The following is a 24,443-nucleotide window of genomic DNA, read 5'->3' on the forward strand; positions in this document are numbered from 1 at the left end:
AGGGAGACAGAGCACCGAGGACACACCCTACCACAGCAGAAATGTTTCTGGGGATGCATGCACAACTAGCCAGAAACTGGGCAACAGTTCTGAAAATTTTTAAGCAAGTGACAGCGCTGGTATATGGCCCAGGTACCTCTCAAAGAAGGAATGGGGGCAGAAAATAATCAATTTAGCCCAGGAGGGACTACGTAACTGTCAGGATTTCGAGATTTAGGGTTCTAAAATCTATCAGATTTCTCTTGGTACATACTATCCCAGCTCATTTTACACAATCCATAAATGCTCAGAACTTTTTGCAATCCAAAATGGGGCTTCAGTATCATGACAGTGGAGCAATATAGGCTGCTGTCCTACTTTTGACCTGGCCATAAGCTGGAAGTCCCCCTGAAAAACTTCCTTATGAAAGTGATTTTCTCTGCCTGACTTCAAGGTCAAAAAGTAACTGCTTCCTATCATGTTACCTGTAGGAATACGAGCACCTAACTAAACTTCAAGTGATTTCTGAAAATGCAGCTCCTCGGTCCCTGTTACCCTTCTCCTAGCATATGATGGGATTGAAAACCTAATGGCCTTCTTCCCACATCGCCGCCACTTAACATGTCACTGTAATGAAGCTTTATGTTTCCGACTACTAATCTTTTATATTAAAATCTGCAGAATAATGTGTTTGAGACAGCACCATAAATAACAAACCACAACAGTCAATTTGTAAAAATAAATGATCTGAGAATCTCTTAAACGACATTTTCCTGAATATAATACTGCTAACCAATGTGGATACTGTGTCAAAAAATTGTGGTGCTTCTTTTCCCAATGGGCATCAGATGAAGTGACTAAATACGGACAAAGATCATTCTTCACATTTAACATATCTACTTTATGTGATTCCTTCTGTTCCCCATAGTATTTACACATTTTATTGATATATTTTTACAAATTCTACTTCTTAAATGTTTTATTTTGATTGCTAGCCTGCCTTCCCTTTGGTAAGTTGTGGTGGAAGATTTTGTTTTATACTTTTCAGTTGCCTTTTCACTTAAACTTTTGTTTCGTTTTTGTTTCTCCCCTTATGCTCCTGACTTTTCAATACTTGAGAGTTTTAAGTATCTCTATTATTTTCATTTATCCATCGAGGTGCTTTTTTAGCATGACAGCTACACTGTGCTCTGAGGTGTCTCCTCGGTGAGCTCCACAGTCAGAGCCCTGCAGCAACACCACCCCCACCCATTTAGAAAAAGAACATGGGAAAATGTAGGACAGGTCTCCCAACACAAGGCATATGGACAGAGGTGATTTTTAAAATGAATCCAGAGGTTTAACTCCAGATAAAATAAAGACTTTCTGTCAGCAGTGGATGCAACCTCCAAAACTGTTTCCTTCTACTTTCCTGTAGGAGGCTTGTCTGTCTCCCTTACTGATTTATTTTTCCTCAGTCATTCTCCATGGGATTGCTTTCTCATCAAGATTTCTTTTAGCTGAGGTTTGTCCCTAAGGCAGTTTCACTAGATAACATGACCTCTGTCTCCACACTACAGATTTTATCCAATTAGTCCCAACCAAGGACTGCCTTCTCCTTCTAGCCTCTCCTTCACAGATGTTCAAGATTGTCCCCAGGATCTCTTCTGCAGATCCCATGAGCTATCCGCACCCCATTTTCATTAGCTGTATCCTCCAGGATTTCATCTATTTCCAAAATTCCTCCCCAGACAAAATTTCTAATTTGGGGTCCCCAAGTCTGCCTCCATTTCCCGTAGATGATCAAAGGTTATTGCTGTGAAGAAGCCCACTCTTGCTACCTCAGTGCCCTCTTCTGTCCCCCTCTCCACAGGGGTAAAGCTGTGAAATGCTACCTGAGAAACAAGAATTGTAGGAAGTCAAGTTTGGCAGCATGGCTGACAAAGGAGCCAGGACCAAAGGCTTTATTCGTTAAGGCATCTGGGCAGAACCAATGGGCCACCTCATGAATGGCAAGATGTTTGCTGGAAATCTGACTTCTGGCAAAAAGTGTTCTCCTTCGCTTTCTGAATCTCCTCTCCTACAAATGACTCACTACAAGAGACCTCCTACGTGGCACAACCTAGTAAATCTTTAGCCTACTGGTAACATGTCAATTTTAGGATGCTGATTTTTCGATAACTAGGGTATATTTCATAGCTTTTAACAAAAATTACATAAGCACTTATTTAGAGAGAAAGCATCAGGATGTAACAGACAATATTAGGAGGAAAAATTGTAACTTTTATTTGCACTTGGATGATCTAGTGCCACAGTGCGATAATATCACTCATCTACCATATCTACCCTGCCTTTCCTACGTATGTACCCATCGATGTTCTTTAAGGGTACCAGAGCATTCTAAATGCCTTATTTTAAGTTAATCTGGGTGCTGGTTGAAAAGAAGATCACTCTCAAACTTAGAATGAAATTAACTTAATGCTTCTCAGAAAAAAAAGTGATACAGTTAAACAAGAACAATGCAACATGACAGCTCATCTCTGTGGAGTAATCCTTGTGATTCAGTCATCTCTCTTCTTTCAGGAAAGAGAAAGACTGTTTCACACTTTGCAGCAATTTTTGTTTTCTTATCTAGAATTTAGAGAACTTAGGACAACTCATTCCACTGTTCAGCCCTAAAAAGGCTTGGAAACAAACTGTCTTAATTATATTACATTTCTTTACATCTCTACCAAACAAATAAAATAAAATAAAATAAAATAAAATAAAATAAAATAAAATAAAATAAAATAACAAAGGTCAAATTCTGCCTTTTTACTCCCTGCCTCGACGGCATGACTAGCTCTGGTCATAATTACCTCTCCATGCAGTAAATCGGTTGATGTTTTCCAGGCTGGACTACCCTTTACAGGTGCCTGGTGACATGTTTAACCATTGGTCACAACAGGGCTGTGGAATAAACATTCCAGAGAATGTATACTTCATGTGCTCCACATGAGCTAAGGATGGTCACAGCCTAACATCAGTGATGTCCTTGACATCAGGACACCAGTGATGTCCTTGACATCAGGAGGGGGTTCTTCACAGAGAGGGTGGTTGCACACTGGAACAGGCTCCCCAGGGAAGTGGTCACTGCACCGAGCCTGTCTGAATTTAAGAAGAGATTGGACTGTGCACTTAGTCACATGGTCTGAACTTTTGGGTAGACCTGTGCGGTGTCAAGAGTTGGACTTGATGATCCTTAAGGGTCCCTTCCAACTCAGGATATTCTATATTCTATATTCTATTCTATTCTATTCTAAGCCTATACACAGCAGCTCCTACATATACCTCTGTTTTCTGAAGTCTAAGACAGGAACAAACACCCTATTTGGAAGGAAGGAACAAACACCCTATTCCTCACTTGTCTTATTGAATTAAAAGCTAATGGCATGGAAAAACTTGTTTTGAATCTCATGAAAATTTGCATCATCAGGGCCTCTCATGTCATTGTTTTATGTAGAAGGCAAATCAATTCTCTGGGAGCTAGAGATGCAAGTCACTGCAACACAATGATTCAATGGTTACTACTTTAAACGCACGGAAGAAAATGGTCTGGAGTTGAAGGAAACCTCCTTTCATCAAGGCCTTGCTGTCCTTAAAACACAGAAACCCCTTCAAAGTCTGCAGATTTCCAAACAGGGAATTGATGGGGATTTGGCCACAGAGAAGGAAGGAAGTCTTAGATAGGCAGAAAAGGGTTTGTTTGCTAATTAACAAAACAATAGAGCTGTTAGTTTAACATTTTTTTTTCCATCAGAAAGCCTTCATTATTGAAAAAACTTCACTTTACCAGTTTCATTGTCACTGGTTAACTTGTCCTCTCTCTCTTCCCTCTCTAAAGTGCTGCTTGCTGAGGATATGCTGGATGCAGAGCAGTTGTCTTTTTCATTCACTTCCTCATTCTGCCTCTCTTTTTCACTGAGTATTGCACTTTCTTCTGGCTCTCTTTCTGGTCCTTGCTCCACCTCACTCTCTGGTCCCACCTCTGCAGCCTCTATTTCCTTGGGTGTCTCCGTTCCCTGCTCGGGCTCTGCCTCAGCCTCCTGCTCTGCTTCTGGTTCTGTCTCTGTCTCTGGTTCGGGTTCACTGGCACTCACTGGTGGAGAGAACAATGGGAGAAAGAGATGCACTTAACAGAGGAGTCGTGTCAGGCTCACCCGTCTAAATGAGAGCGATCTGAAAATCGTACAAGTGCCTTATGGAAAGAAAATAAAAAGCAAGTCCATGGCATGCTTAACATTATGAGCAACAGATTGATGAATGTTGTGTGACGACAGCATTGCACATGAGAGTGGCCTGGCAATCCCCCTCGCTTACTGTCTGGAGCCAATCCACTGTTTTTATACGTACTCCCACAGCTGGAGTGTTGGACTCGCAAAAGGATTTGAACCAGCAGAAAATGGGCATCCCACCTGAGTATGACATTGGAAACTCAGTGCCCAGATAGAGCCAGGAAGGAAGAGATCTTTTAAAAAGCAAAAAGGAGGGAGATTGTGGCTTTTGGCTGTATTTTCTTTGGTTTCTGCAGGAATTCTTTTTTCACCTGATGAGGAACACTTCAACAGAAAAAAATACAAATATTAGTTTTATTAACACAGTGAAATGGCACAGTCTGGAAATGGCACTGTCACACATCTGGTTGATGAAAAACATATGTTTTTTCATGCACATTTACTTCAGAATAGCCACATCAAAACTGAACAAACTTTCCAACTGCTTGGCATATAGCACAAATTTAGTTTCCAACGGGTTGGCATATGTCATATGTTGAGCTTTTTTTTTTTTATCAGTTGGCAACATGGCAAACACTGTTGATGGTATGCTTGGTTTCTTCTTCTCTGCTTTATCATAGACAGTGAAATTCCTTCATTTTTTTATTTTTTCATTTTTTTAAGCTAAAACATCAGACTTTCACATGCAAATGGTCTCTGCATGCTGCAAAGAAACTGAAGAGCATCCACACATATTCACATCAAGCAGCTCAGTTTTCTGCAAATTGAAATAGCCATGCAAAAGTGACAAAAATAGGCATGCGTATTAGCTCTGCATACTCCCCAGATTACCTTTGCACTAAATCTTGTGTCAGGTGGCTAAACTACAACAACCAAGTCATACTTGTTTTTTCCCTCTCTTAACTGCTTTCCATTACAGTGTTGCAAAATAGACTTCTGGACTTGTCATGATCTTTGGATCACATGATGTACAATGAGACTTCCTTCAAGAACTAAGTGAATCTTTGCAGGAAAAAAAGCATCACACTGGAATGCAACCCAAATATGTCAGTCCTCTAGGGAGCAGGTAAATAGATTTATCCCAGGAAAGTAGAAGTCAAAATAAAGTCACAATATTTTCTTAAGACTGCTTCACGTTGTGTGGCTGTTCTTTTTTCTGAGACACCCACTCAAAGAATGGTGATTATCAACAAGGTCTGTGTTGTATCTATACAATACCACACACGTTTTTAGACTAGCTTTCAGGAATGCATCTTCAGTCCCACATTATTCCTCTTCACTTCCTTTAATTCAAGTGTACAAAACTGCAAATGAATTTTGTCATTGATTTCATTGGAGTTAGGCTTCTGCACTTTCACAATCCATTTTAAATGTGTAGTTAAATAACTAGATATGCATACGTAATACATATATATAAAAGAAATGTATACACAGTATGTTTCATAAATAATCCATGTATACCTAATCCAATTTTAAAATCAAACTAAGGTTTGAATATAAATGGGGTGCAAACTTAGGTATCCTTCAGGAGATCCTGGAACTAGAATGGTCCTGTAGCATGAACATGAGACTCTGAGCTTGCCCTATGACCGCTGCACAGATACAAATGTCTTCAGTTTACCCTACACTAGTCACTTGTCACTTTTTTCTTTTTTTTTTTTTTTTAGTGTGTGTGTGAATAGTAGACTTTTCTACAAGAAAAAAAAAAAGGAAAAAAAAGCTGTTATGCAATGACCAGAAAGGTCAACTTCAACAGCTGAAGCAGAGAAAGAAGCTGACTAAAATGTGGCCAGGACTGCTAATGCTTTTGGCACCTTCATCATCATGAAGCTACACTGGAAGATTCAATTGAATAGAGTCAGGGGAGACATCAGAAATGCTTGAGAAAATGAGAATGTAAACCTACAAAAGCAGTATTCAAAAGAATTCTGAACCCTCTGAACACCAGAAATATTCCACACATACCTGAAAGACACAGTGTCTTAGCAGATCCTAATATATGCCAAGAAGTAGATAGCAATATACTGATACAAGTTACCTTTCTGAATTCAAGGAGTATCGAAATTTTAACACTTCTAGAACAAAGCAGGAATGCATTGACACTCATCTTGAAAGTCTCTCTCTTTCATTTCTGGGATAGTGTCAAACAATCCACCTATGTCCTAAATAACTATAAATAGTGAGCTATATCCAGTGCTTCCCTCAAAAAACAGTTCAGAAATCAAATTTGTCAACAAACACCAGTAGGCAAATGAAGCCAGATGGCTAGCCCTTTGTCCATCACTTGCAGTTTCACCATGTAATCCATTGGACTGATACTGATGATATGTAGTCACTGCACCAAGCCTGTCGGAGTTTAAGAAGCATTTGGACTGTGCTCTTAGTCATATGGTCTGAATTTTTGGGTAGACCTGTGTGGAGCCAGGAGCTGGACTTGATGATCCTTATGGGTCCCTTCCAACTTGGGATATTCTATGGTTCCATGATTCTATGGTGAGAACTTCTAAAGATGTTAAAAAACAAAATTCTTCATGAGTGAAATGGTCTGGAACTTTCAGTCCAGTGCCTACTGGCTCACTTTTCCACACTGGACAAAACAATACTGTAAGTGGCAACCTTAGAGGCAGCAACAAAATTCAGGCACAGACCACGCTGCCTTCCTTGTGTTTTGACTACTGGTGAAGAGTGAGAAGACTCAGGAAAACAAGCATGTGGCCTTAAGGACTAATTTTTGAATCACATGTCCATTTATTTTCTTCTGCCAGAAGTTAATCTCTAAAAACATGCTATTGGAAAAAAGAAACGTGAAGACTTCTCAGAAGAATGAAATCTCCCAAAGAAGTTGTATAACTGAAAAAGATGGTAGCAAGGCCCCTCAATGAATGTGTAAAGATTTTTTTGTTTGTTTGAGAGCTGTTGGAATCTGCATTTTCTGACATTTTTAAGACTTGGCCACAAAAAAAAACAAAACACAACATAGCAACATGATCTTCTGAGTGAGAGGGTAGAAAGGACAGCAAGCTGCTCCCTTCTGAAAAACATGGCCATGAACTCAAGATGCTACACGGAGCCACGGAGGGAAAATACTTTTCTTTTGATACTCAGAGAACTCTGAAGCAGACACAAGCTGTCATATCCTTACTACCTGCTGATAAGACCTCAACCACTCAGGCCTATAAGCCCTCAGTGAGAACAAATACCCCTCCAGGCCTATACCGTATCTCCTATTAGTGTAATAAATTAGGCAACCACATCTCTACCTCTTTTATCTGCTCACTACTTGGAGTTGGGAAATGGCATCTGTCTCCTGAAGAAGCATACAATAAGTTTGAAGAAGGCTGTTCCCATACAAGCCCTTCTGATTAAATTGTTTGGGCAATTCAACACGAAGTTTAAAGTCTTGGTTGTATCTCCCTTCAGCTCCTCCAGCACAGGATTCCTCTTGCTGGGCCCATCTTTTTCTCTCTTTCTTCCTCTGCCCTCAATCCCTAACCTTTTTCCCCCGTCCTTTGTAATGGTAAAATTTAGCATAAAGTTATTGCTAGGAGGGTTCTGACACTTTCCTCATTTGCCTGAGCTCCTCCTCTGTCCTGCTGTACAGTGGTTATTCTGGCTCTCCATCTGTGGCTGCAATGGTCTCACTGCACCCTTACGCTTTGGTGCTTCTTCATTTCCAGAAACATTTTCACTAGTCATACTTCATGCAGGATTTGAACCTTGCTCAGCTACTAATAGGTTCAGAAGGTTTCCCACTGTCCAGAAGGCACTCTTGGGTTTGACTTGTTTAGTTCCTCAAGTCCTGCATAAAGCTACACCTCTCAGGGAAGGGCTCATCTCTGATGATTTTCTGGACTGACTTCAGAGATGTCTTGGTTATTGTTGCTTTCCTTTACTGCACACGTGCACTTCATAAGATATCCTCCAATGAAATTACAAAAGAAAAAAAAAAAGTTCCATTTTACAGTTACAGGACTGCCTTCATTTCCTCTGAATGCCGTACCACAAGTTTTACAAGAGTAAGCTATACAAGACTTGATTACTTTAGTGGAACCAATTGTTTTATACGAGAAAACACTTCAGATCAGTAAGTCCGGATTTTTATCTTGGGTAAAGATACTGAGACATTTCACAGCATGGGATGAAGTTCCACAGACAAAATCCATTTCCTTCTTAAGCCCGGTAGATACTAGAAGGCCAATGGATACTTTAACACAAGTAAGGTAAAATAAATTTAACTCCTAAAACCAGTTATTGTTTTGCTAGTAGAGGAACACACTTCCTGTTTGACTTCAGGTCTGAATTCTGCAGGCAAGTATCACACCTCTGTTAACACCATTCTTGCAGGGTCTTTGTAAGGTCCTATGAACAGAAGTGGGGAATTATTTTCCTTCTGCAGTTTTATACTTGCTTGGAAGACTGATGACTTCCTTGTTCAAAGCAACTATTTGGAGTTCAAGTAAACTGGGTTCTGCCCATGACTCTATTTCAGCTTTCCTACAACTGGCTTAAGAAGTTAATGCCTCAGTTTATTCTCCACTAAGTGTAACTCATAACATTTCCTAAGGACAGAAAAGTTGAGATTTAAATTCATTATGGAGCATAAGGAATCCAGATAACAGTCTAGAGGCCATGGCACAAAATCTGCAAAGAAGCCTGCCAGCTGCTGGTTGATCCAATCATCTGGCCACCTCCAGAGAGAGCTTGTCCTGCTCACATGCTCATTATGTCAAATGACCTTCCCAATGCTTTTGTTAGGCCTGAAAGAGCAGTCCTTCCTCATGCATGGCTCCCACTGAAGTATGCTGTCTGCTTGCATTGTCCTGGCCTGGACACTTACCCTACACCATCCATATGTTGTCTCCCTGCAGGTCTCTCGTTGGGCTTCCAGGTGTTGCCCTCTGACACCTACTGATATTGTCAGGACTTTTAGAGATGTCCTGCCTACCCACGTGTTGATAGCTTTGCCATATCCTGGCTGCCTGAAGTTGTACACCTGCTCTAAATGTATTCTCCAAATGGGCTGTGCTGCTCCATTTCTTGCCACATTTTTTTTTTTTTTGAATGCTTCCAGGAGAAATATGTTAAAATAATCATCATAAAAGAGATACTTGCTCCCTACCCAGCTCTGAAATCCTAATGGTGGAAAAATCCAGCTTGTTTGCTCTAAAAGCAATATTGAACTCAAATAAATGGGTATCTGGATGTTTCTAACTATCAGAGTCACAAGAAAATATCCATGACTTATAAGTTCAGATGATTCTACTGGGACTTTTAGGGTGCCAGACAAGAAAACTGGGAATATAATTGAGAAAACATATAAACCTAAATTAAATAAACTTCACCTACTTAGTACAGTGAGAATAAACATATACAACATTCACTATTTGTAACTTTTTTCTTAAGTCACCTTGCTTTATAGCATGCTACCAGCCATAACACTCAATAAAACCAAGCAGTGCAAGTTACAAATGCATTAATCACCAATAGCACGTAGCAGGAAATCAAATAAAATAAAAATGAATGATGGCAATAATTCACCCCCAACATGCACTCTAGCTCCCAATGTTAATGCAACATCATGTGGCATAAATATAAATCTGCATGGTGGATGTTTTTTTTGAGGACTGAAGGAGGGGTACATGATGCAAGTGGCAGAATGACGTGCACATAGAAAAAATATTGCTCTGTACACCAATAAATTATATGACAGCAAACCAACCGTGCAAACACTAATTATACTTTCCTTTTCACTAATTGTCTGTGGTCTCTTTTAAGTCCTTTACTACTTCTGTTACAATTTTAAGAGCTTTTGTTGTTGTTAAAAATAACCAACACAACCTCCCTGCCTTTAATTCAAAAGCTTTTCTGTTTGTCCCATTCAGCCTGTGCTCTGTTGGAAGGTTATTATAATCTTGGCATTCATCTGTTGCATTTCTTTCAGAGAATCCACATAAGCAAAATCTGTTGGCAGGAACACTGTTGGTTTAATATTCAGTAACTTCTAATATACAAGGAACATGATGCTAAAATTAAGACCCTCTGTATGCTGTATTTTCCAATTATTTCATCCTAATAGCAACAGACAATGCTAATATAAATCATAGTGACGATTAGCAGTGTATTCTTTGCTTGAATAGAGTAGAAGATATCCAAATCTATGTGGAAAAAAAAAAAAAGGAAATCTAGGAAGACGGCATGGAACACTATAACAAGACCCTTTACTTTGGCTCCTCAGAGGTTATATCCTTGCACTCATGCATGAAAAATCACTGCTAGCTGGAGAGAATAATCTTAAAACCATCCCTCTTTTCCCCTGCCTTGCTTTTCACTTACCTTCTGAGTGCTGAGGGGTTCCACAGGGGGTAGAAGGGGTCTTCAGCTCTTCCTGGGACTCTATGGATGCTGGGCTGACACACTTGGGCACAGGCGAGGATGGGGCTGAAGGAGATCGCAGGTTCAAGGACAGCTCACTTCTGCCTCGGCTTACACTCCGACTCTTCAGCTCCTTCTCATACTCCTCAGCTGCCAACCTCTCCAGGTATTTGTATCTGAAAGTTAAATTCCAAAGGGTTTCCGTAAAGAAAAAGTCGTCTGTGGCTGATGCTTGTTTATGGATGAAACACCTGCAGAGAATGAGCTGACTTCCTGACACAAGGTGTACAGCACTAAGCCGAATGCTTGGTCAGTCTGCCAAAAAATGCACACCAAAGCAAAAACTATTGCCCTGAAAAATGTTAAATTGCTCATGACAAAACAAAAGCAAAAAGCAGCAGAATTAAAGAGTCCTCAGATATAGTATTGTGTCTGCATAGTCCTTCTCCTTTTGGAAGCATTTGTCTGTCCTCCTTTTCACCCTCCTCCTTCACCTCCTCCTCCTCCCAGCCCTCCCTCTCCCAAAACTAAAATGGGAGGGGAAAAAAAAAAAAAAACGACCTCCAAAGCCAGATCCCCTTAATACTGATGCAAATAGCCAAAGTCTGAGACTTGCTGCAAGGAGAGGAAAATGGTTCAGTGCAGCAGACAAAAACAGATCTCCCTGAAAATAATACCACTAATAAATGTTTGGATTGACTATCTCAAGTCTCTGAACCTGCTTCTATTTGCTCTGAGAGCAATGCACTGGAATTCACTTTGTTCTCTCCGGAGCCTACAATGGAAAGTTTTCTTTTTTTCTATTCTAAAAAATTTCTCTGCCGGACTCAGACATCCAATAGCTTGGACCTGACGTCACATGTAGTTTATTCATCAAAGTCACTTTAAAAGAACAAAGATACATCTGTTTTGCATTTTAGGCAGGCAGAACTCACTAACTGTTTATTAAGACCAGCTACCAATCATATTCTTCATAGTGTGCTTTATACATTTCGACCAAAATAACTTTGAAATACGTGCCTCTTCCAGATGTCTGCTAATTTTATCCACCATTATTTGCTAACGAATAAAGCCATGAATACAGCTGGATCGGGCTTTAGACTGTTTGCCTTGCCCACAAGTGAACTGTTAAACAGGTTAATCAAGACTACTGCTTACGTCCCTGAAACGCTGTGGTCATCCTCCTCTAACCCACTGTTGTAAACACTTCATAACAGGGAACACCTCTCCTCCCCCAGCCTGCCTCCCTGACAGCCTGAATTAGTGTACAAGTGCGCATTAAAAGCAGGAAGGGTACAGGAGTCAGCCACATGGGGCAACAAACATGCTTAGTACATATGGTAACCACACACACATGCACGTTTGCAAACATCCATACAGAGCACAAAAAGAAACGTGGCTTTGAAGAGCACTTCTTGTGTTTTCAGAGGCAATTTGCTTTATTGCAAACAGCAATAATGAAGAACAAACTCATTTTCTTTTATTCCTCCAGAGGTATGCACACGCTTTGAACAAATTCTGCAAGAGAAAGAACCCCTACGGACTCTGGATGAAAATATAACAAGCCACATACTTGTATGGTTATAAAATAGGAACTGTTTACAGTTCTAACATGAAGCCAATTCTAAAGAATGATTTTTGCCTTTTCAATAGAGGAGAAAGCCTTCTGCCGGCATTAGCATAATGTTTTGTTACAGCTAATGAAACCAGTCTTTCTTTTCACTTTGGTCACTTCCACACTGCGTCTTCCAGCTCCTCGCAATTAGAGCAGACGGGACTCGAGTCTCACAAAGAGCCACTCGAACTGATCTCTTTGCTAACACAGGTACAGCCCAGCTGGCTGCAACAGAGGTTTTTGCAGTTTGCCAACCAAGATCTGGATAGATCCTTCGGTAACAGGGGAACCACAATGTTTTATTGTCCCCAGCTCTTTTTTTGTCTGTTTTACCATTTTAGCTTCTGTTGTTGTGTACTTCACAGTTAACCAGCAGAGCAGAGGACTACCACGAAAATGCGCCTTCTCAAAATATATCTGCTCATTATACTGGAAGAAAAAAAGGAAACCAGAATGGCAGCTCCCATGGCAGCACAGGAGCATAACCAGTTATCAAATGGGCAAGCTAATAAGCAGATGTGGCAATTTAACCAGGAAATAAAATCGTTCTACAATCAGTTATTAATGCTCCACACTCGATAAACAACATATATTTATGGGATTTCTTGTTTCATCCCAGTGTCTCAGCGATGAATAAATACCAGCATCAAATACACAAGGTCTCACGAAGGTCTCATGAAAGGACGAGGTACCATCCCTCCACTGCATTTAGTCCCTCCAGTATAGGGTCGATGCCTTGCCCCTGTGTATACTGCCACACTCCTGCAAATCATGGAAAACTGCAGCCATCCTCTCGCCTGTGCTGACTCATTTCTATAGGCGAAGAGCCAAAAATTTGTGGGCTATCCATTTGGTATGTCTCGTGAAGATTACATTCCACTTCTTCATCTTCAAGTAGACAAAAATATTGTGAGTTCTCTAGGTCTCAGGGCAATGCCCTGAGGACAACTTAAAATGTTTCTGGGCCAACAGAGTCGCTGGGTGGAAAGCAGACCCATCCCATCGAAGCTGTAAATCACACTAGAGAGGGTTTGGAAGCTCACCTTTGCTGGGTTATTTTTAAACTACCACTGGAAAATACCCAACCAAGCAAAGTGAAAAACCTCAAATCATCGAACAGAAAGAACACATAAAATGAATGGTGCTGAGCCCTTCAGACTGCACCCTTATTTCTCCCTGATACAGAGGCCACCCAGAAGCATTGGAAACATGGGTGCCTGTACTCCAGAGCTCAAGGGTGATGTGACAGTACACAGAATGCATCACAGATTTAAGAAAATTTAGACAAAACAGTCCTTACGTACGTGCTCAATAATCTTTCCCTTTATTTTTCCTAACCGATAGATTTTAAATAAGATTTGAACACTTTGGATATAACATGTTCTTATTGTCCTTGCATTCTCTTAAAATGAGTCAAAATTCAACTTGCCATATGAAACGAAACTTCATTGGTGCAAAAATGGTGATTTAAAAAAAAGTTACAGAAAGACAGTGTAATGGACTACTGATGTCTGGCCTCACTTGCAGGAATTTTCTCCAATATTTATATTCTGTCAAAGCAAATGTGTCTTTCTTCTTTATGGGGAAGAACTGAAACGTTTCAGTTCAAAAAACCCCTAATGACAGAGGGACACTATTATTGATGAATAAAATTGTCTCAGACTGCACAACAATGATGGTCTGCTGGTAAGCATTTCCAAAAAACTTCTCCAGTTGACTAGATGTGTTCCATTACATCCTGAAAGTGCTGGAGAGCTCACTTAATTTGTTTCAAGTCTTGCTGATGAGCATGCTTGCTGCAAAAAGTGGTAATCAGCTGAGATCTGTGTATGATGCTTATGTGTTCAGATGCATTTCATTTTAGAAAATGCCTTGAAGTAATTTGTAATTGTGTCTAGAATGACAAAGAATGATCATCAAACGTTTGTTACTCTTAGAGATGTCAAAATCATATTTTAATACAGTTATTTTAGCCACAACAGATACGCTGGCAGATGAGAATTCCATCTGCAGAAAAAAAAAAATGCCTCCTGGTGTATGATGAGTTTATGAAAAAAAAAAAAAGCATCACAACAATTGCTGAGAATACTGCTCTCACAGTCTGATAATATAATTCAGGAAAGTATCTCTATATAGCAACCTCTAGAGGGCCATTAAAGCAGTATTGAAGCAATCTGGATGATTTTTCATCTACTATTTGTTCAGTAATGTGCATATTTTCCAGGTAAAAACAAGAGATCCCTCCAGGGTGTAATTACTAGTGGAAGCAGAGATGAAGCTACTGAAAGGCAAAGGTCTTTATTCAAGTATTCCTTGAAAAATGTGTTTTCATAAGCACATAGCTCCCAGACTAGCCCAGAGTTTCTAAATTATATAATTGAATGTTAAAAAAAAAAAAGGAAAGAAAAAGATAAAAAGAAAAAAGCTTTAAATATGCTATCTAAATAAAACTAAAACAATGTCTTAATGACAAATGCTGCTAAGCTTTATAATTTACTAACAGATGTTTAGAAAGACTGGCAAAGAAAACTTGGCCCTGAAAGATTAAAAACACTGGGAGTGGGTCAGACCCATTTCCATCAGCCTGTAGTGGCAGTTTTCCAATGCTTGTTATCCCACTTTCTTTCCTTTATCCTCAGTTGCCTTTTCTGACCCTCCAGAAAGCTTGGGACCCACTGGGTGAGAAAGACAGGCTTGTTCAATTTATAACTACACTAAATTTGGTCAAATTTCTGAGGCAAATCAAGTAAACTTATTTCCCACACAAATAGATAAAAGATAGATCATCAATCTTTCTTATGTATTCTCGTCCCACTGCTCCTTATTTATTGCTGTGCTTACAGCTGGACTTGATTTTCCTCTTTAATAACACAACAGCTTTCTTATAGAGTTATTTTTGAATGAAAGTGTTCTGTGCATGCATAGTTAGTTTAAGTGCACAACAGCTACACAGTATAGGAAGTGGAAACAACCAAAGGGAAGGATGGATGCAGCATATACAGACCTCTCTTCTCTTGCTTGTCTTAGTTCTTCTCTTTTGTCTAAATAATCACGGCTAAAAAGAGAATTGCAGTTAAGTTGCAGAGGAAACCAAAAGAATAAAGTAAGTAGCAGAAGTACAGTAGGAGAAACCAAGAGCAGCACAAGAAACCTTATCAGAAACAATGAAAGCTGTTTTCAACAACAGTTATTAGACTTTGTCCTCTGAAAAAATGCTGAAAAGTAGCTATGTACACGTTACCCCACATATATGTGTACACCCATTACACAGTTTGGATAGTCATTAGAAGTAATAAAAAAAAATAATAATAATAATAACTTGAAGCACATTTTGAAACTCGATATCTGGAATTAGACAAAAGGAATTGGTCTCTTTCTTAAGAAGCAAGTTCATTAGTGGCTGTTAAACAATTATTCACTAGCTCCATCTGGAACGCCCTTAAACAATGATTGCTGGTATCTGGGATGTTATATCAAGGAGGGGAGCAGACTCCTTAACCTGTTTCTAATACACCTTTCCTAATTGTATGGTAGTTGCCACAGCTAGAAACAGAAGAACAGACTGTCTGGGCCTTTGGCATTACCAAGTAGGACAATCTTTTAAAGTACATTCAAGATCATCTGACAAGTGAAATCCTTTCACTTCTTTGTTTTTCACCCTGAGTTCTAGACACGAACCTCCTTTTAATTCAGCTGTCCCTTTCTCAGCCCTTCAAGTAACTTGTATACTTAATTTCTGCCAAGTCAACTTTGCAGGATGCCTGGGCACTGTAACCTCAGGTAGGCCTGTCACATCCACGGATTAAAAATTCCTCAGCAAGAAAATTTAACTTAGAGAAGAGAAGAACTCAATGAACACTCAGCCTGCCATGATAACACAGCAAAATAGTTCTGTGCAATATATTTTAATATTTAGCTGAATCTGCTGGATACAATGGCCGAGAATGTTAGATTCTTCCCCATTGTAACCTGAGTACCAGAAAGATTTTCAGAATCATCCCATTTCTGAAGAATACACTGTTTCTTCTCAACATATCGTGTCATAAAATGAATTACCTGCCATCTATAATGCTATCAAATACCCCTTTGCAGCTGCCCTTCAGAAGTCAGCATTAACATGGAACACACCTTATTGTTTCAGACCATCTCCATATTCTTTTGAATCAATGAACTGGTTATACTTTAAAGATATTTTCATAGTATTATTTGCAATAAAAATAACTATGGGAATAACCTCTAAGTAAAACAAATGAACAAACAAACAAACAAAATTAACTAGGATTTTTTCAGCAGGAAAACATAGGAGTTACTTGTATCCTCTGACTACTTCCACCTCTCCCTACAGCTGAAGCATACCCCTCTCTTTTTAGGTCATGTTGTTCTACATATGGAATAGGAACAATAGTCCTACTGAGAAAAAATATTAATTTTGTAAAGCTTTCCTTTTGCTAGTAGTAGCTTTTAAAGCATTTTAACACCTCTCCTAAAAACAAGCTCTTTCACAACTGGTGATGCTCCCCTCTAAATTATTCTCAATTTGTCAATAATGGTGCCAGAATCTAGTGCAACGTTGTCAAGGCAGAGTTGGAAAGAATGAGACAACACATGAGTCATGATGGTAAATCCAGTACTGCTCACGAGTTTAAAGGCTGTGAATTGGAAGTGCTATTTTTAATCAAAAATACATCTTCAGGGGCTGGGTTTCCAGCCAGACTGATGATACGATAATGAAATCCCAAGAACTTTTACAAAACTGTCCACGACTGTTTGCTGTGGCTTTGTCCTCCTCCTTCTGTACTGTTTAATCAACTGTGGGATGCCATCTGAAAAGTTTGGTGGCTTTGGAGACCCTCCTCTACTCAAACACAAGCTATAACTTTTGGGTGACTAGGGAACTCAAATATGAAAGATGAAAACACCGGGTATTGAAAAATTGTTGTCATAAGTATGTAACAGTCATGACATTTAGTTAACCAGTTTCTGAATCTGAAGTAATGGGATGGAGATGTAAATAAAATTAAAGAAAAAAAAAAAAAGTAGTTGACTTTAAGGAAGCTCTTTCAGTGACAGAACAACTACTGTAGCCAACCTTTAGTGAAAAGTGTAGATCTGTTTTTCAAACAGGTCAAGCTGCCAAATGTCCTGGTGGCTTTTTTTGGCCTGGGAGTTTCCTTTCTGAAAGATCATGTTGGCTTTCCACGACAGCCTGCTGCAGCCTGATGATACTACTTAGAGGGAAAGTTTTTGGAAGACGCTTGAGGACTGAGACCTGATTGATTCCGTTTCAGGAGAACTTGGGAAGCTGTTGGCTGCCAAAGATCCTATTATGGTGCTCTTCCACCTTCCCTCCACCTCTCATTTTCTTCCAAACTAGCTATCTTCTGGAGCCAGTAGAATATCTCCTTCAACCAACCAACCAACCACTAGCAAGCTATTCCTCTTTCCAAATTCACTATGACACAAACCATTTCCACTTCTTACTAGAGATGATTACAGTGAAAACAATCCTGCATACTAATAAACAAACTCGCATGAAACCCAGTGCCATCTTTTCCCTAAATAGCAACTCTCAGGCAACAAAACATTTATCCTACCATTATTTAGATTACTGCATTATATCTTCTGACTGCTGAAAATATACTTACTTTTCACTCCCAACTACGAAAAAAAAACCAACAAAATTCTTTCTCAGTGCACACTCTTCATATGGTAGGCATGACATCTCAGCAATAGGCACCTTATCTGTCCTAAGGCCACTGCAGTCTTTGCAGCCTGTACTGAGATTTCCAGACATGTATCTAACAGGAAGAGAGGACTTACTACTTACTATCCTCAAGATATCTTGGGATCCTATGATATTGTCTTAGATGTGAAAATGCAGAGTCCCATATTCAGATGGTGCCTTTGTCTGGCCACAGACTGAGCAATAATTTTATAATTATTTTCTGTCACTTGCTGTTTCCAGGAAGGAGAGATACATGCTCAAAAAAGCAGGAATAAGTATACCCCAAGACAGAAAAATGCTTTTACTTTGCAAAACATGAAAGCAAAAAGATGTCTCAGTGCTGTCCCTTCTTTCCTTCTTGATAAATTCCTTCCACTGTTGCACCTTCAAACCTATGCCTCACCGAGACTGTACTTTGAGAAGGAGCATATGAGCTAACAAACTTTGCCTGTGTGGATATCCAGCCTGAAAAATTGGCAAATATATAACTGTCTGGAAGAATGTGCTAGTTTATTAATGACAAAATTCATTGGAATGTGTTTAATATATCAGTTCTTAAGATACTCATATCAAGAAAGGTATCTAAAGATATCCATGAACTATTCAGCAATTCAATTATTTTGCAATTAAATGTCTCAATGATTTATGGACCCATCATGTTAAGACAACAGAGTGATAGTGAATATGGTTCCTACTTGAATTTGTTTCTTTCTTCACGTTCTATTCGTTGCAACCTTTCTTCTCTCTCTTGACGTCGTCTTTCTCTTTCTGCTGCCAAGGACTCCTGGTGCTGCCGAAAAGATGATGTAAGGAGACCACCCAAAGCTGGCCTGCAGAAAAAGGAGATCAGATTTCTCAATGTCACTTTTATTGATTATACTGGCAAAATGTTAGTAGCAATCATTCAGCAAGTAACATAATCCCAACCAAGAGAATGACATGACACATTTATATTTCAAACCGCTGACTAAGTATCTTCTTGCTAAATTGATTTTAGATACTATGATGAGCTTAAGAATCACAGATCAGGTAGGTTTCATATATTGCCAAGTTTATGAAGTACAAATAAAAAAGTACCTGTGAGAATTCTTCAGCATATTTCAAATTGCAGTATTTCCTAAATGTTTTTTTCTCCTTTTTTTTAATCCTGTTAATGGAAAACTGAACCCTATAATGGATTTTTGAAATTTAGAAGGAAAAAAAAAAGCCTGAAATACTTTTCAAGTACTTCCCAAATGTCTTATGCAATGATGTTAAAAACAGGTGTGTCACAAACACCTGAGAGTCCTGTACACAGAAAAACACAAGTAGAAGATCTCAGAACCTCCCTTCAGCACTGAATGCTCTCTTAAGTAGAGGCTTATTTTTCCTTTGCATGTTACCAAATTCTGTTATCATAATTTCTTTGCTGCCTGTGATGTAAAGGCAAAATGAATCATGTGTAGGAACATGTAAATAAAATACACAGGAACAGCACAGCTAGCTATAACAATCATTAAGTGTAATCAAAATAGTTATTAAAAAATCAGATGAAATGGGGCTGGAAGAGAATAGATTACCTATTTTCCTTGCCTTGCCCAAGGCAGGATTTAGTCTTTTCATACCATTCCTGAAAACTTGTTGTCTGACCTGCCTCAGAAGCTCTTGATAATGACACTTCATTTCAGAGCTTAACTCTTTTTTAAATTTTTTGCTGTTTAGCCTGTTTTGTTCTTCTGTCCACAGTGAACAAAAAGAACAAGCTGCTTTATGGCTAAACAAGAATTAGTCCAAAAGGGCACTAATTTGCAGTCCTCTTACCATAACCAAAAACTAGATGCTCCACAGTAGGCTACTGTAATGAAGAGGTCTAAAGTGTCACCACTAGCAATGCATATCAAACTTTCAGCTATTGCTTGGGAGGCTGTTTGGCCACAGATTATTATTATTATTATTATTACTATTACTATTTAACTGCACCTACTACTTTGGCTAGGAGAGTGGCTCCTCTTGCACATCTTTTCCCCAAAGTGGTGGTAGTGGTACCACCAACCTTTCACATGGCATGAGAGTTCCCTCAGAGCAAATGTGCGTGTCTGTCTGTCTCTCAGACAGGAAATATCTAAATTATACAGGATAGCTTGATACAGATGTAAATGTATCCACACTGATTGAATTAGACTGATAAAATCAAGAAGACATAGCTCATGTAGAGCGGTTTCTGTGCATTGTTGTAACATGAGTTTTGCTATGAAAGGATTAATGAAAGAAATAGTTATTGCCTCTTTTTTTAAAGAGACTGAACCCTGTATAAAGGATGTGTATCAAACCAGCAATGGAAATCTGAATAAATTTTCATTATTATTAAAAACTCTGAGTCTTTTCCTTTTTTCATTTACATGCCTGTGGGTGCAAAATATAGGCATTTTCTGTAATGTCATTAGTTCACCAGGGAAAATAGGTGTAGGAGAAAACAAAAATAATAATGCAAAACAATCTTCGGAGTGTCTACGTCTGTGTGAGCAGCAATGTCACAGAACATTGCCATTTTAGCCCTACTGGAAGCAGGGCAGTATGAATATAATTTCAATAAATTCAATAAATTGAATTTCAATATGTTATATCCCACCCGCATAAACATTACATAAGATGGTATAAAACTTGATATTCTGTAAGCCTCCTTTCTGGCACTCCTCCAGAGCTACAGTATCAATGCTGGATCACACTCAAAACCATAAAAATCTCCAATATTCCTCTGCGCTAAGAAAAAGGGGGGAAAAAAATCCCCAACCCCTGACAGTCAAGTACGTGCGGTGAATTTTTTCCTTAAGCATACTTTAAATTGATTTTAACTCTTGACCTTTTAGTACATGCTGCAAGAGAAAGCTCTCAGCAAAAAGAGTGGCACCACTGTACTAAGGCTAAAAAATCAGAGATCCATCCCTGTGGCAGTGTGAAATACCATAGCAATCATCAAAAAACCGGACAGTGTCTCCACTTGAAACCATTTGGAAATAAACTGGAAGAGATGGTGAAAAGAGGGTTCCTACCAAGTCTATGCTCCATGTATTTAACTTGCTGTCCCATCCCATTTAGCTTCGTTAAGTCTGCAATCTCCATTTAGAGTCAAAGGAAGTTTTGACTTAATAAAACCTGAAGGAAAATGAAGGGAAAGGATGGGGTGATGCTGAGAGACTCACAGAGTGATTGTAGTCTGCACAGCGTCTAGCAGGTTGGAAACCTTGAGTTCTGACTAAGCTCTTTGGGGCTCTATAGTGAATACGAATTCTTATCCAAGGGATTACAGGGAAATTGTAGGGAGATGTGCAGCTCAGTCGTGCATGTGGGATTCTAACCTGACCCTAGCAGTAAAGTGTCTCCACATGCCAAAACACCTTGTTTGGAGGTCTGATCTAGAGCAGTTTGGCTAGCACTGTTCACTTGGTTAATATTTGCAGATGTATGAACAGCAGCTTCGCAATCTAAATAAAAGATCCACAGGCTTATAGTCAGAAAAAAAAAAAAAATCTAAGAAATTGCTGAACATCCATACGCCCTATTAGTTTACCACCTCTTGGAAACTAATCAAATCTACAGTAACTAGCCAAAACTTCCTACTTCCCAGTGGTTATTTAAAGACCCCATACTTCAGCTGAGTTGCAAGCTAGACTGTAGTGCACACACACATATTTGAACCAATTCACATCTCAAATGCACTCACTTCTGGACTGCCATATTGCAATGAATCATTGACTCATTTAGGTTGGAAAAGACCTCTAAGATCATGAAGTCCAACCCTTAACCTAGCACTGCCAAGTCGACCATTAAATCATGTCACTAAGCTCTACTTTTACATTTACATCTTCATCTACATTGAAAACCTCCAGGGATGGTGACTCTCACATTTCCCTGGGCAGCCTGCTCCAATACTTCACAACCTTTTCAGTGAAGAGATTTCTCCTAATAACCAACCTAAACCTCTGCTGGCACAACTTATGGACATTTGGTCTTGTCTTATCACTTGGTGCTTGGGAGAAGAGATGAATCTCCACCTTCCTACAGCCTCCTTCTAGGTAACTGTAAAGCACCTTAAAGAAAGATAGAAAGAGGTGGGGATAGTTAGCTCACTCATTTTGTGGCAGGGTTTGGGTTTCCAGTCACATTTAGAAAGCACCTGGCAATGAAACAGCACTGATAGAGCTGGGTTAGTGCTTGCTTTGTGGTCAGATCCTGCCCAGCCCACTCAACTGGACCCCTTTCCCCTTCTTGAAGACCACACCTCACATCAAATGCTAAGATTTGCCTTATTTTAGTAAGCTCACAGCTTCGCTGCTGCTATCAAACACTGTAACCAAATTGGTATTCAGATATATTTTAATGTAAACTGCAACTGCAAATGAACAGATTTTAGGATTTAATATGTTCTATCCTTCTTTTTCTACATAACTAAAACTGGAGAAAACAGGTGTTACTTTCAGGTTGTACACAGGTGTTTAACAGCCAGAAGGGAAGGCAAGATGTACTTCTCAAACACTCTAAACAATTTAGAAACAGATTTTTCTATGTCTGGTTGGTCTGTAAAACTTTTTTTTTTTTTTTTTTTTTTTTTTTCTCTCTCTCTCTGTGCAATAATGCTTAAAGTAAATGTTCTCTTTCACTGAACTCATGGTTGAGTTGCAAATGGAAGTGAGATTGGCCAAACCAGCTGGCAAGAATGCTTGGCTAAGCCTTTAGATAATTTTGGTGGTCTGATGCTTTCTAAAGGGTGATGAGACCTCTGGGCCTCAGGAATGCTCAAGTCACACTGCTTTAGGCTGCATTTTAAAAATGGGTATGTAAGAAAAAAAATAAATTAAAAAAAAGAAAATAAGAATCTGGCACTGAATGTGGTAAGAGATTTTAAAAGAAAAGAATATGTGAATGCTCAATGAAAGCATAACAGTAATCACTCACAAAACTGGGTTATAGCTAATATATGCCAGCATTTTAATGTTGGTGTCTTATGTTACGGAATGGTAATATCAAACATTTGTTCAATTCCAAAAACATAATCCAGAAGGATCCTTGCTCTGACAACTATTTTTAGTCTCAAAGAGAACACAAGGCTATTAAGAATGGACTGTTAATATAAAAATACCAAGAAAAGCTTTGTTCTGCCTGCTGTTAAAATCAGCAAAAGCTAAACAAGATAAGCTATTACATTCTCATTCCAGAAAGAAAACACACAGCAAGAATATGTCCAAGTCTAGGGATTTGTGATTATAGGTCTGTACCATACCATTATGACCTTGGAAGGAGACAGGAAAGAGCAAAGAAAGAAAGAAAGAAAGAAAGAAAGAAAGAAAGAAAGAAAGAAAGAGGTGAGAAAAATATAACAGGGCTGAGGATACAAAATAAAAACATTGTATGTAGGCCAAAACACTTTTGAAGAAAAATTCAGCTCACCTGACCTACTGCATTTGACACAATGAAATAGTAGTCATGATAATAAAAAGCTCTGTGAGACAAGATATCTGACAGTTACCCAACAATACGCTGCAAGAGTGAATAAGGGACCTGAATTGTTATAATCTTGTTAAAAAACAGAGAAAGTATATCTGTCTTATTCTAAGCCACTTTGTAACATGAAATTTTCATTTATCAGCTTCAAATGTTCTTCATTAGATTTGGAAAGATCTTCTTTTGTGGCTGCACTTTCCTCACTGAGTTGAATTTTTAAAATTTGCTAAATGGAAGTGGATATCTACAGCAAGAACACAAAATACAAAAGCTTATTTTAGGAGCTAAAATAAAAGAACAGTTGATATATGAGATGAAATCCCTTTAGGTCATGAAGTTAATATTCAGAATTTTCCTAAATATAACAAGGGTCAGAATCATTAATAATCTCAATAAGCAAGCACTAATTACTCATTTTTTTCCCAATGTGCTCCTGCTCCAGCAGTCATGGGAAGGTTTCAAAAAGGGAACAGTCGGCAGCTCCCAGTCTAAGACAGGCCTCAAGTAACTCTAAATGCCTCTCGGCTTTAACCAAATAAATCCGCTTTCCAGCTTACAAAGAGACAAAAAAGAAGGCAAAGCTGCCAAGAGCCATATTGGTTTTCACAGTTAAAGAAACTCTCCTTGTGTTATGTCTCTCTATATGACAGGGCAAATTCAAAAGTGTGTTGATATAGGATTTTGCAAACAGACTAAACATTACTTGAGGAATCTTTATGTTACTTCTCTCAAAAATAAACAAAAATTTGAGAGAAAAAAATACTGACTACGGCTTCCTTTGAGGAAGAAACTTGAGAATGACCAAGAGAAGAACTGATTAACACTGGACTTTAAAATGCCCTGAAAGGCTCCATAAAATGCAGCTATAACAGGGCATAGCTGCACAGAGCCAGGGCAATGGACCAGGACTTTAGAGACATGCACTATGAGCAGACTGACATTTACAGTTTTTAATTTGTGCTTCTGTCTTTGTCTGACACAGGGGCCAACCTGCAGCTTCTGAGCCTTCTTCGAGTCACAA

General features: G+C 39.0%; 1 protein-coding gene across 13 annotated transcripts in view; it reads right to left on the reverse strand.

The window, feature by feature from the left end:
- FHOD3 (formin homology 2 domain containing 3) overlaps positions 1 to 24,443 on the reverse strand; it is a 382,905-nt gene that overhangs the window by 60,725 nt on the left and 297,737 nt on the right. For 9 of the 13 annotated variants that reach the window (XM_027451784.3, XM_021276458.4, XM_021276453.4 and 6 more), the window contains 4 exons: positions 18,640 to 18,774; positions 15,224 to 15,274; positions 10,566 to 10,780; positions 3,791 to 4,096 (listed from right to left, as the gene is read on the reverse strand). In XM_027451784.3, coding sequence (XP_027307585.2) covers positions 3,791 to 4,096; positions 10,566 to 10,780; positions 15,224 to 15,274; positions 18,640 to 18,774 — 707 coding nt within the window. The remainder of the gene's footprint in view (positions 1 to 3,790; positions 4,097 to 10,565; positions 10,781 to 15,223; positions 15,275 to 18,639; positions 18,775 to 24,443) is intronic. The other 4 variants (XM_027451783.3, XM_021276457.4, XM_072034907.1 and 1 more) reach the window with 2 other exon arrangements.

This window comes from Anas platyrhynchos, chromosome 2, assembly GCF_047663525.1.
Source record: "Anas platyrhynchos isolate ZD024472 breed Pekin duck chromosome 2, IASCAAS_PekinDuck_T2T, whole genome shotgun sequence".
Classification (NCBI taxonomy): domain Eukaryota; kingdom Metazoa; phylum Chordata; class Aves; order Anseriformes; family Anatidae; genus Anas; species Anas platyrhynchos.